This window comes from Mobula hypostoma, chromosome 12 (assembly GCF_963921235.1).
Source record: "Mobula hypostoma chromosome 12, sMobHyp1.1, whole genome shotgun sequence".
Taxonomy (NCBI): Eukaryota; Metazoa; Chordata; class Chondrichthyes; order Myliobatiformes; family Myliobatidae; genus Mobula; species Mobula hypostoma.
Window position 1 is genome coordinate 34,106,246 of NC_086108.1, and position 14,204 is coordinate 34,120,449.

Consider the following 14,204-nt stretch of genomic DNA (forward strand, 5'->3'; position numbering starts at 1 on the left):
ATGGGACTGACTTTGCAGGTCAGCAATCTTCATCAGAAGTGGAAACTGTTGCAATTTTGAGTACGGGACCAAGGAATGATGAGAAGGGAGAAATACGTAGAAATTAAAGTTGGGGAAGCCCAGTGATGGGTTAGAAACTAGGCAAAATTGAATGGGAAGTCAAAGGACAGTGCAAATGTTAACATGGTGAGAAAATGTTAATGGCGTGTCCAGAGTTGTAAATAGTAGGGCAATTTCCCACACCTGGTGTCCAAAAGAGCGGGTGAAATGGAATCTCCAACCATTGACCTCAGTGTTGATTCTGAATTTGGAGAATTCTCCCATGAAACTTCTTGAATAAATAGCCTGAATTAAGTCATCTCCTTCTGCATTCCTGTGTATTACACTGAATCACTAGTCTAAACAAAATGCTTTGATTTTGGAGTAGAACTTGGATCTTTAATTTGGAACTGAGAGTGCTATCATGGAACAAAGACAACATCAAAAGTACATGGATTGAAGTGCAATGGAACAGATTCAGTTAATGATTGTTGTTACTTACAGCTAATGCTTGCTGCCCGAAGGAAAATCATTGTGTTTTTAAAGACAAGCAAATAAAACCCAAATCATTTTACAGCAATCGCCTAAAGGGACTTGCATAAGTGAATTACTGCAAAACTGCCTCTCTTGGTTTCCTAAGTGGTTATGCATCATTGTTAAGGACTATTCTGTACATAAAATAACAGAAGAAAACAAATTGCAATGATTAAAAATGATCTGTTAGTTGTTGTCGATAGCTGGAGGTCATGGTGATATAATGCTGCAAATTACAAATGTACCTTTTTAGACATCATGTGGAGCTTACATACGCCCATGTGCCTTCTAGGAAACAGTGAATGGACACTTATTGGAAGTTCAATCAAAACAGAGTTCCTACAGCACAATAATAAGAATATAATGGAGCTAACAACTGCATTTGCCTCCTGTTTCTTATATCTAAACCAGTGTTTTCCGGTTTACAGAGACCATCCTTGTACCATTTGGCAAAATTATAATTTCTCAATAAACTACTTCCTTTCCTCTAACAGTGACATGTAGAAGAATAATAATGAATATATTAGCAAAGATAATCGGGGACAACCATCTAGCTATTATTTGGAATTATCACGTTTCAAAGGCATAGCCTCATCACAAGTGCACTTTGAGCTTGGGTATGAACAAAGAAGCACAAAGTTAGGAATAGGAGTAGACCACTTGGTCCCTTAAATCTTTTAAGAAGATCATTGCTGATCTGACTGCAAACTCAATTCTGAACTTTTGTCTATCCATAGCAAATCTTCCTCCTTGGTTATCAATTATCTACTTACTGTCCTTTATAAGTATTCAAAGGATGTTTCCATCATTTCTCTTTCAGGACAAGTGTTCCAAACATGACGAATCACATACAGAAACTAAGACTGTAGATAGGCCTTTAAACCAAATAGTAGGGGGTGCATTCAACAGCTTGGAAAAGTATGGATAAAGTCAAAAGACAGGCGAGTGCAATATAATTTGTAATGTCTCCAGAATAAAGAAAATGATAAGAATATAATATTAGGTGACATGGAGAGAAAATGGAGAACAGTAGTGAATCGAAGACTGAAGGTGTTATATTTGAATGCACGCAACATGTGAAGTAAGGTAGGTAAGCTTATAGTAATGCTAGAAATTGGCAAGTATGACATTGTTAGCATCACTGGAGAAAAGTCATTTCTGGCTTTCGTGTAGTGATATTGGGGAGCTTAAGGTAAAAGTACTCTTAGGAGAAAGTGATCATAATATGATAGAATTTACCCTGTAGCTTGAGATGGAAAAGCTAAAGTCAAATTGATATGGGATATTGGGATGATGGTAGAACAGCTATAGTTGGAGTTTTTGAAAGTAATTCGGATGATACAGGATCAGTTCATCCCGATTAAAAAGAAAAAGCATTTTGAAAGGAGGATGAGGCAACTTTAGCTGATGAGGGAAGGCAAAGACAGCATAAAAGCAAAATACAAGCCATACAACATAGTAAACATTAGTGGAAAGCTAGAGGATTGGGAAGCTTTTAAAAATCAACACAAGTCAATTAAAAAAAGAAAGAGAGAAAAGATGAAATGTGAAGGTAAGTTGGCCAATAATATAAAAGAGGATACCAAAGGTATTTTCAGGCTTATAAAGGTTAAAAGAGAGTCAAGAATGAATATCAGGCTGTTGGAAAATGATGTTGGAGAGGTAGTAATGGAGAACAAAGAAATGGCAGATGAACTGAATAAGAACACTGTGGAAGAATGTTTGCCATGATTTTCCTGCAGAACACTGGGGAAAATGAAATTCTGTAAAGCCCTGTAGGTAGGTTTCTTTTTGGAGGCCAGCATTTGTTTGCAGTGGTTCAGAAAATCCAAGTTATTTTAATCCTTTCTTGAGAAAGTTCATATTTTTTAAATGTAATAATGCCCCAAAGGAAAAAATATCATGCAATCATCCTTGCGTGATGTTGCATGGCTTGCTTATGTTACTTGACTTTGAGTTACATAACGTAATTGGTTCTAGTCCATTAATGCTGTGCTGTTCTTTATATCTGTTCTCTTCTTTCCGCCTCTACCTCAGGGCAAACGTTAAACTTGGTGTTGGTAGCTGGCAATAGCTGTTAACATTTTAAAAGAGATAGAAGGCAATAACATTGATCTTTGTTTTTGATGACTGAAAGTTTATTAATATGGTTTGCTTTACTCATTCCCAGATTTTGTACAATCCCAAGGTAGATTGATTTGATTGCAAAATATTTGGAGCATTTTAGAAATTTAAATTGACCCCACAATTTACTCAATTTAGATCAAAAATGGTACAGTATTGGTGCAGTCCTTCCTTTAGAAATACTAGACATATATAGTCATATATAAGGCTTTATTTGTATAGTCTCAGTTCTTATTCCCATCTCCCATAGAATCCTGAGCAAAAGAAAAAAAATTAGATTATTTGGATTTCCCACAGAAATTCATACCTGCATGTTATTGGCTTCCAAGTTTGTAAATATTTTTTATTTATTAAGATACAGCACGGAATAGACCCTCTTGGCCTTTCAAGCCACACCACCTAGTAATCCCTGATCTAACATTAACCTGATCATGGGGCAATTTACAATGAGCAATTAACCGACACTGGTACTACTTTGGACTGTGTGGGGGTGGGGGGAACAGAAGCACCCGGAGGAAACCCATGCAGTCTTGGGGAGACGGTACAAACTCCTTAAAGACAGCAGCAAGAATGGTATGTTTAATACTGAACAAGACTCAAAACATTTCAGTGATTTTCTAGTATGGTGGCATAGCAATTGGCTCTCCTTCCACACAGCTCCAGTGATTCAAATATGATTCTGTGTGGAGTTTGCACATTATCCCTGTGATTGTGATGCTTTTAGCTGAATTCTCCCACATTGCAAAGATATGCTGATTAATAGATTAAATAGTTACAATCATTTGCTGGTGGTGTAAGTGATTGACACGAGACAGAAGAGGTCGCAGTGAATATAAAAGGATGAGTGGGAGTACTCTGAGAGCCTGTACTACCGATAGGCTGAATCTAAATGTGAAATAATCCTTTGAATTTCATGTGTTTTGCATTATTTTCCTGGTCATGCAGATTGGGGAACACACTTGAGGAATGAAAAATTAGAGGAGTGCTGTAAGCAGAAGTGGAAGCTGACGGATTGGAAATGAGCGACAAAGTGAAATAGGAGAAATACAAGTTGTAGGAGTCATAAACTGAGAAATCATCACTCACATATGTCATGAAATTTGTTCTTTTTTGCAGCAGTAGTACAATGCATAGAATTGCTACAGTACTGTGTAAAAATCTTAGGCACCCTAGCTATATATATGTGCATATGACATTTGTACATCACTGTACTTCACCAACACTTCCGTAAAAAAATAAATTACTTTATAGAAACATAGAAACATAGAAAATAGGTGCAGGAGTAGGCCATTCGGCCCTTCGAGCCTGCACCGCCATTTATTATGATCATGGCTGATCATCCAACTCAGAACCCTGCACCAGCCTTCCATCCATACCCCCTGATCCCTGTAGCCACAAGGGCCATATCCAACTCCCTCAAGTATAGCCAATGAACTGTTTCCTGTGGCAGAGAATTCCACAGATTCACCACTCTCTGTGTGAAGAAGTTTTTCCTAATCTCAGTCCTAAAAGGCTTCCCCCTTATCCTCAAACTGTGACCCCTCGTTCTGGACTTCCCCAACATCGGGAACAATCCCCCTGCATCTAGCCTGCCCAATCCCTTTAGGATTTTATATGTTTCAATCAGATCCCCCCTCAATCTTCTAAATTCTAACGAGTACAAGCCCAGTTCATCCAGTCTTTCTTCATATGAAAGTCCTGCCATCCCAGGAATCAATCTGGTGAACCTTCTTTGTACTCCCTCTATGGCAAGGATGTCTTTCCGCAGATTAGGGGACCAAAACTGCACACAATACTCCAGGTGTGGTCTCACCAAGACCTTGTACAACTGCAGTAGTACCTCCCTGCTCCTGTACTCGAATCCTCTCACTATAAATGCCAGCATACCATTCGCCTTTTTCACCGCCTGCTGTACCTGCATGCCCACTTTCAATGACTGGTGTATAATGACACCCAGGTCTTGTTGCACCTCCCCTTTTCCTAATCAGCCACCATTCAGATAATAATCTGTTTTCCTATTTTTTGCCACCAAAGTGGATATCTTCACATTTATCCACATTAAGCATGAAGTGCCAATTAAACTGAACTAGTGCATAGAAAGCAGCACATGACTTTGAGAAGCCAAACAAAGCAACTTCAGGTACAGTGCATCTGCTGTAATATACAAAATCAAGGCAAGCTAATGAAAAGTGCCCTCCAAGTATTACTTTGGCAATTTACCCATTTCAACATTGTGCCTTTGTGAAGCACCTTAGAACTTTTTTTTCTACCATGAAGGCTCAAGATAGGCAGAAGCTGTTCTACAAGAAGTCTTCTTTCAGAGTTCTTAAATATTAGATATGACAAAATTCAACTAGGGACATCCCATGGAAGCAGTATTGTGTGACTGGTCATTGGTGAAATGCAATCACACTATTCAGAGGTGGTGTGATATCGTACCAGCTTCATTGAGACCTGGTGTTTTTCTGAAAACATACGTTGTTTCTGTTGCAGATCATCTCAGGCTGAAGTACTGCAGTGGCGTGAATCTCTGGAGAAGCTTCTGATGAACAGCTGTGAGTTTCATTGTCTTCAAATGATTCAAAATTTCAATATAATGGTCTTCCTGGACATAAAGGAGATAGTACAATTGAGTTATATAACCACTACTTAATGAATAGGCAGGGAACAGAAGCATACACACCATGTGCAGTCAGATGAGTTGAGCTGGCACTCACAGTGGATTGAAGGATGCATTCCTGTGCTGTACTTTTCTAAGTAAAACATGCCTTTATATGGTGCTTTGATAGCTCTTTCACAATTCAACAGTTCAAAGCTATTTTTCAAAAAAAAGATCAAAGGGAATAGAATCACAAACATATTATTCTTTTACAGAGTATTAGAATTGAGGAGCAAAGAAATTTATTGTAGATGCCAGGGCTTGAAGAGACCCAAGAAGACAAGAATGAGCAGCCTTCCCTGCCCATTTTAAGATTAGCCAAAAACATCTCCCATTATGTACTTAAGTGCCAGGGACCGATTGTTATGTTCTCTCCAACAGCCTATCTCTACATTCTAGTGCTCTTTGCCTATTAGCATCCATTTTTCACACCTCCGGCTCACCTAGATCCACTTATTGTTTACTGGATCATACCCTACCTCTCCCCCAACCCTTCGCACTGGTCATTTCCCCTCCATTCTTTCATTCCAGATGAAGGGTCTTGACCCCAAAACAACAACTGTCCATTTCCCTCTGCAGATGCTGTTTGACCTGCTGAGTTCCTCCAGCACTCTGCTTCTTTGCAGTGGTTTTCTGTTTGGTAAGGACGAGCAACCGACCAAGAAACACCTCTTTCCCTTTATTCTCTGGACCTCCACATACAAAGGCAGCCATTTGTTGATTCATGTATCTTGTCCTCAACTCTCGAATTTTATTGATCAGAGTACATGAATCCTCAAAATTTAATTTGACCCTCCATTTTCAGCACTTTGCCATTTAAACAGCACTCTTGCTGTTTTCTGTTAGTATAAAATGGATGCCTCACAAGTTCAGTTGTATTAAGATATTCCTTGTACATTAAATGTCCATTTGCAAGAGAAGCAACACTGTCCAATTTGTAGATAGTCATGTTACCCGGCTGATGCTGACTTTAGTTGTGGCATAGGCCAGCTGCTACTCTTCTAATGCTTTTCCTCCTTCGCTGATTTGATACTGGCAATTATATTTTAAACCCCAAACTTCTTTTACACTCCAGAATAAAAATAACAGTCTTGAAATAGATTGTGAGTGACCCTACATCTCAGAGGGGCATGTGCGAAGAATCAACACTTAAGATTTTTTTGCTCATTGACAAGAGACAGCCTTTGTATATTTTTAATCTGACAAGCTAAAAAACATATCAACTTTTAACTTATTTCTTTGCCGATATTTTCAGAGCAGTCCACTGCTGGAAGTACACTTGCAGGACGGGAATAAGATTGCTTACCTCAGAAAACATTTCTCTTTACATGATTCCTTCCAAGTTACATTAAATACAAATGGTAAAGTAAATCTATAGTAAACACAAATGACTGTAGAACCTGGAATCTGAAGCAAGGAACAAAATGCTAGAGGAACCCAGCATTCTGGACCAGGATCTTGACCCAAAATATCAACAATTCCTTTCCTCCCACACTTGCTATATAACCCATTGAGTTTATCCAGCAGATTGATTGTTACCGTAAAAAAAAGGATCATTCAAGTTCGTATGTTTCTAAAATGTATTGATATATCCATGCCTGTAATGACTTCACAACATCCTTGCGTCCTAAGTCACTAACATTAAGAAATGACCCGATTTATGGGGATCATGACAATGCTGATCCACTACAATGGTGTCATCCGCAAATTTATAAATAGAGTTGGAGCACAAATTGGTCACTCAGTCATGAGTGTATAGGGAGGATACTAAGGGGCTGAGGATGCAGCCTTATGCAGAACTGAAGGTAATCGTGGAAGAGCTTTGCATAATTGCAGACGTCTGTACAGTTTACACAGCTGACTGAAGACAGAGCAAAGAAGAAACACAAGGAACTGTAAACAAATCTGCAAAAGAGGATTACACCACATTTACACATAAATGATCGCAGTTATAACATTTGGATATTGTTCATTCAGCATTCTTTTGCTAATCCAAAGATGTTAATGTAATAGGAATTCATAATCCATATCAACTACAATATTGTTCTTGAGAAAACAATTCTATGGGTCTGCCGTAGCTATTCATGACCTTTCTGTTAATGAACATCTATAGGATGAAACTCTAAGATTTGATCAGTGATAGAAGGCATGTTCAATCATTGGCATTTGATGCCAGGTCTGTTTGCGGGTATTTTATGACACTCTCTTATCTCAGGATGTCATAAAAGAGGGGCAAACTTTTGCTAGTGCTGCTTTGAGACTGAAGGTGGCACTTTCTGAGATTGACAGAGACCTGGCCTAATCTTTGGAATGTACTTAATTGACAAAGGTTGAATGCCTGCAGAAACGTTAGGCTGGTGGTCTCTTGGGTTGTTTATCATTTACTAACACCTGAACAGTTAAACCTTCATAACCTTCATCTAAACAGTTACCAAACATCCTCACATATTGAAAGCAAATGCATGTAGCTAAGAATGTAAAGACCTGTAGCCAGATCTGTATTACACCACTATGAAAATGGCTGTGATTAAATCTTGAAAAATGTTTGATTAATTTATCCCAGATGATGGCAGTGGTGAAATATGATAAGTTTAGAAAGAAATTTTCCATATGTTTCCTTCCAGATGGTCTGGCTGCCTTCAAAGCCTTCCTCCAATCAGAGCACAGTGAGGAGAACATTGAGTTCTGGATGGCCTGTGAAGACTACAAGGCAACCAAGTCACCTATCAAGATGGCCTTGAAAGCAAAGAAGATCTTTGAAGACTTCATAGAGAAGGACGCTCCTCAAGAGGTTTGGCAGTGATTGCAAGGGCAAACATTTTATTTTAAAATATGAAATATGTCGTAAAGAACGTTTGTTGAAAAGTATACCCTTACATGGTAAAGTGCCGAGTACAACCACTGTAAATTTCTCAACAAACATTTTCATTTTCAAAAAAAAACTTTTGTAAGCAAGATTGATTAATGTTTCAGAGAACAGAAAGAATATTGTTATTTGTGGAAAAGACACTTCAAAACATTGACCTCATTTCATAACAAGCGTCTATCTTGAAAATTGTGCATGGATTGCACAATGTTCTCCATTTGACTTTTCTTTGAGCGAATAAAGGCTTTTCAAAAAATGTTCTGAACTCAGGCTTGTAGAGAACATTCATTTTTAACCTTTAATTTACTATTGATTTTGCAAACAATTTCCAGCTCAATGAAATCTAAGCAGCCTTTAAGGTACTGTTAAAATGAGGCTTTGCAATGCAATGAGAGATGATCTTGAGATTTTGTCCTCTCTTCTACAGATCAATGTTGACCACTACACTAAAGAAGTCACCATAAAGAACCTTGCCGAACCTTCCACATCAACCTTTGAGTTGGCACAGAAGAAAGTTCTCTCTTTGATGGAGAAGGATTCATTCAGCAGGTTTCTGAAATCTGAAATTTATCTGGAGTTGATAAAGTAGCTGTGCACCTGGGCTGTGCAAAGCGTGGGTGGAGAGGGACTTTAGATGTCCTCACAAATCCACCCAGTAAAGGAATAAGCCCTCACCACTGGTAGCTAAATGGAGCTATCATCCCCGGCATTACTTTTCTTCAAAACTCTGGGCACTAAAATGACATCACGTATATCTTGCACCTGTCTTTGCGTAGCCCCAAAATAAACACACACCAAATATGGCCAAGTGTTTGTACCTTCAATGCTGCACTTGTCTTTCGTGTCTGTGTGTGTTTTTTTTTCCGTCCTTCCTTATTTCTGCTATGAGATTATACCAAGTGATAAATAATCATGTGGCTTCAAACGAATTCTTGAGCAAATCAAATCATTCCTTATGATTTCTTATCTCAATCATTTCAAGGATCCAGCAAAATGCTTTGAAAATGAGATTACAGACATCAGAGACCTACAGAGTAAGCAGCCTCTTATCCTTTCTATATCAGAAAAGTGTAACCCTGCTTTCACAGTCGCAGAGCATCATTCATTGGAGCCATCCAAGTCACCAAACAATTCTATATTTACTAATGAAGCATGCTAGAAAAATTATATGAACTCCTCAAACATAAAATACAACAAGGATACTGATGGCTTGTAATAAGCATTATGTAGTGGGCATTCTATGTAAACAGATAACAGATTTGTGCTTACCTGGAATTAGCTGGACTCAAGTTGTCCCTAACCATCTCATTAGTAATGTATTGAGGGCTATAGGTGCGGATGCTCCATCTAAACTGTACGCCACATCATAATGTGAGACAGCATGTCCACAAGTTCACACAATCACACGTTCAGTCTCACCATATTATCTTATTGCTATTTACATGATTAACTTTGTCTCCCAATTTACCGGAGAAGTAAACCCCCATAAGCTATGGGGTATATTTCTAAAATTCCGCAATGATGTACTTCAGAGGCGACAGAGTTGTGTATCACTGGTGTGAGGAAGTGATGAAAAGGCTTTAATTACTTAGGGGGTTTGAGTTAGATTTTTTTAAAGGAAAAGCAATGGTAAAAGAACACTGATTATTTCAACCAATTAATTTAATTAATCACAAGGCTCCAATAAATGCTTTACACTTAAAAAAGAATGAAATAAGCAAATTAAGGTGCCAAAGTGTACAATTAGTACCCAGCAGTAGATATCACAGACAAAACAATGCAACAAGTGATCCAAACACAAACTATCTTGTCTGTCTATCTCAATCAGGCCTCAATGTATAATTGATACATTCAATCTATACATAAAATACACATGAACATATTAAATCTTCAAGAACTTGTATATTAATTTTAATTTTATTTGGCTCCAAAATATAATTTACTTCCTAACATGGAAATTATTTTTATCATTTATGAACATCAACAAACATTGACATAGAATACTACCTCTGAAAAATTTGAAGTTGCAATTATTTTCCTTTACATGTGTGTGCACCTGGGAGAATTTCTGTTTAAGTTGGGTTGACTAAGATAGAACCAACTCTGTCACAGAACAACCGGAGTGTTAACCTGAAGGGAAACAGAAGGATGGAAGTAGAAAGTAACACTTGTTAACTTCAGGTGAACTGCATTGTGCCCCAAATCAGTAAAGCAATTTAAGAAAAAAAAATGCCTGAGGGAATCCAGATTATCCAAAATTAATCAGGTAATGAAAATCACCAAATGAACCTTAAAGCATATATTCAACTTTATAATAAGCAAATGCCCGAATGAACATCAAGTCATCTGAATAGACATTTAAATTTTAAAAGGAGGTCCCCGTATTTTATATGATAGTAGAAAGGTGCAATTTAATCTTAATGCAGGGTTCTGTAATTTCTTGTGTGACTTAGGCTTTCTTTCCTACAAATAAAGATGGTTGACACACATAATTATCAAAGTTCCATACTGTTTCTATGAAATCCTTACAAAGAGAGTGTTGTGGACATTAAAATAATATATTAATGCACAATAATAAAATTGTTCCTCCCTCCATCAGTACTTATATATACTCAAACAAAGAATGGAATAGTTTGTCTGTATTGTATTCCTTCTCCTAAAGATAAAGCATATCTAGAATGCTATCCAAACTATTTAGAGAGCGCTTAGAATTGATCTGTACTGTAAATTGTGTAGCCAATGCATGCTCCTCATTAAAAAATACTCCATTTATTGCATGTGTTATTATTATTACAGCACCCACACTCTTCAATGAAGAATTATCTCATTAAAGAGTCTCAGTAAATGCTTCATTTTATTTTGGTGGCAGACTAGTGAGAAACCTTGGTGAAGGCTTAAAGCCCATAAGTGCAGGACACAGCCAAGGCTAAAGAGGGGACGGTCAATAAGGAGGCAGTGATCCAGTAATGCCAAGCCAAAGGTGCAGTATCAGGACATTATTTTATCATTTCTGCTTTAAAACAGAATCCATTTCTATACAAAATTGGAATACTTTTGTTTTAGGAAACAGAAGCTGAGAGTTATGTCCTGTTTCACTTAGCATAGTAGTATAAACAAGATTTTTGTCCTTCTGTTTTTCTTGGCCGTTTTAAGTCACAATTTTCCAGCTGACTCAGTAAGATTCTACCCTAGTGAGAGTTGGTTTGATTGATAATTGTGGAAGTTGAACATTTTCTAGCTGTAGGCTTAATGCTGGGTGGTGCCAATCCTCTTGTGTTTGGCAGCATTAGATGGAGTTGAAACACACCACCTTAAAGCCTGAAAATTTGTCAAGTTGGCACAATTATCTTGACAATCATCACCCAAAATGAGTACATTATATTTCAATTACTGGAAGTCTGTAAAGCTAAAATCATAAAGCACTCATATCTAATGGAAATGGTTCTGGAATGTAAGTGCGAGCTACCATAATGAAGCTAATATTAAAATCTAAAGCATTATTCCTTATTAAAAAGTTAATCTTCTTGTGATTATTCTGCTTTGTGTGCAATATGTATCTGCTCCAATGGTTTGAACTCCTCATGATCTGACAGGTTCTAGGGGTCATAAAATGACATGAATGGTTTACAAAAAGAGACAGATTTCTATGTAGTACAGGCATGACTATATGCAAATCCCGATTACTGTTATCCTGGCTACTTCACACACTGATAAAGACTTTCTTCTGCAAAGTTGAGGATCTTTTTTTTTAATCTGGGCAAGAGAATCATTCACGTTGCTCAGAGACAGTGAGTGCATTAGTCAGAAAATGAAGATTCCTATCTCAAGCATAATGTTCAAAGCATTATATCAGCATAGAAGTCAATTTAATAAGCCTCATGTAGGAATAATTATAGATGCATGAACAGCATTAAAAACAATACTTTATTTTGGACACATTCAAACTCAGAAATTGGTATTTAACCTCCAGATTCCCATACTTTCATGTTAATTTTATGAAGTATTCAGCTCTTTATCTGACATAGTTGAAACAAATGGGTGTAATCATGTACCATTTATTGTTATCTGTACTATACTGTACTGTTATTAGTGACTGCAGAGGCCTTTTCCAGCTTTCTGTCTTATCTTGGAAGAGTTCAAAACCTTACGAAGTAAATGTATTTCTATACCAACACATGCCTATTTTATTCTATATAACTTAACAGATTTTCTTATAAAAATCTCCTGGTGATCTCCGAGCATTAGAATGAATGAATGAGAGCTCACTGGTGATGGCAATGTTCTTTATTATTCACAACAATTAAATGTTATTCACAGACAAATAAAAACCTACTAGGCTCCAACCACCACTTAGCATATCTAGAAATGACTCTTTCAATTATTTTTTCAGGTTATTTATTCAAGTCAAGCACCCAGTCAATTCTTGGTCAGTTCTGAGTTAGGTCACCTTACATGGGACTGGTGTAGAAGTTGCAATTAGGCTCAAAAGTAGAGAGTTAAGTTTACGGGGGAAGATAATTCAAACGTGATTCCCAATGCTGTAATTGTTTTATGCTGAGAAGGTACCGTTCACTCATACACAAGTTGAAGTTCATGCATGAAGTACTGTAGCTACATGATTAAAGAGAGATGAAGGCTGCCAAACCTCAAAACAGATGCTGTGGGGAATCTGGAAAGGTCATGATTTGCTCTCAGGCATGCAGCGAAAACACTAAGGTCCAACTATAATGGTCTGCTTTCAACAGTATGCAAAGGTACGAGTTGGAAATTAGACTTATAGGAGTGTATTTTAATACAAGGTCTTCATGAAGACCTGACTGCTTCCAGTCTGTTCTGAGCAAAAAGTAAAAGGATATCATACAGGTTTTCTGGAGCCAATTAACAATTGTCAATGATGAGCACCTTAAGGTATGCACTGAGGAGGAGGAAGGAGAGTTGAAAGGTAAGTCGGAATTTATTGGCTTCCCAAAAAAAGTTAAAAATCCCAGCAGTTGCTTCAGAAAACATCCACTCAATTCTGCAAACATGATACCTGTCAGAGCAACAGACTGAAATCAATAACCATCAACTCTTGAGACCTCAAGAGCAGACATGTTAGTTAAACAGGCATGTTTTATCCGTTCTCTGCTTTGGTATTTGAAGGGTGAACTAAGACAGTTTGACATGTTTGTACTGGGGCTGCCCAGCAGCACCTCATGATTGAACAATCACTGGTGAAGAGTTACCAGAAAGTTTAGGCCACCTCTGGTGCACCTATGGGAATGTTGAATTTGCTGGAAAGTAGAAAGGAAAAGATTGCTGGGTCTGCGTGAAAGTGCAAACCTATCAGTATCAGGATTGTATTTATTACCATTGACACATGACATGAAATTTATTGTTTTGTGGCAGCAGTAGTTGCAAAAGCATGAAAAAGTATTAATTACAAAAATAAATAATTAGTGCATAAGCAAAGGAATAATGAGGTAGTCTTCATTAGTACATGGATTGTTCAGAAATCTGATGGAGAAGGGGAAGAATCTGTTCTTAAATCACTGAGTGTAGGTCTTCAGGCTTCTGTGTCTCCTCCATGATGGTAGCACCAGCTGGGAAGGTCTTTAGTGATAGATGCCACCATCTTGACATACCAAATCTCCTCAAGCTCTTAACAAGAGCTAATGTGCCATCTTTGTGTCTGTGTCAATGTGTTGGGCTGCATAATAGATCCTTTGAGATGTTGACACACAGGAACCTGAAGCTGCTCACCCTTTCCACCACTGACCCCTCAATGAGGAGTTGTGTGTGTTCTCCCAACAAAATCCAAAAATATCTATTAGGGATTACATGTCATCAGTATCTTTAACATATTATAGCAAACACACCAATCCCAGGTGACAGACTGTAATTGAAGGGAAATCTAGGCCCATGGCATCTAGAGTACCTTCAATTACATGTCAAAAGGGCAAGTTACAATAGTCATGAGGGATTTCAATACACAAATAGATG

The 14,204-nt window shown here is 37.6% G+C and overlaps 1 protein-coding gene across 1 annotated transcript in view; it reads left to right on the forward strand.

Moving 5' to 3' along the window:
• LOC134354692 (regulator of G-protein signaling 5-like) overlaps window positions 1–12,565 on the forward strand; it is a 45,912-nt gene extending 33,347 nt beyond the window's left edge. The window contains exons 3-5 of the mRNA XM_063063830.1: window positions 5,191–5,252; window positions 7,981–8,147; window positions 8,650–12,565. Of these exons, the coding sequence (XP_062919900.1) occupies window positions 5,191–5,252; window positions 7,981–8,147; window positions 8,650–8,811 (391 nt within the window). The 3' untranslated portion in view covers window positions 8,812–12,565. The remainder of the gene's footprint in view (window positions 1–5,190; window positions 5,253–7,980; window positions 8,148–8,649) is intronic.
• Window positions 12,566–14,204: the final 1,639 nt, after the last annotated feature.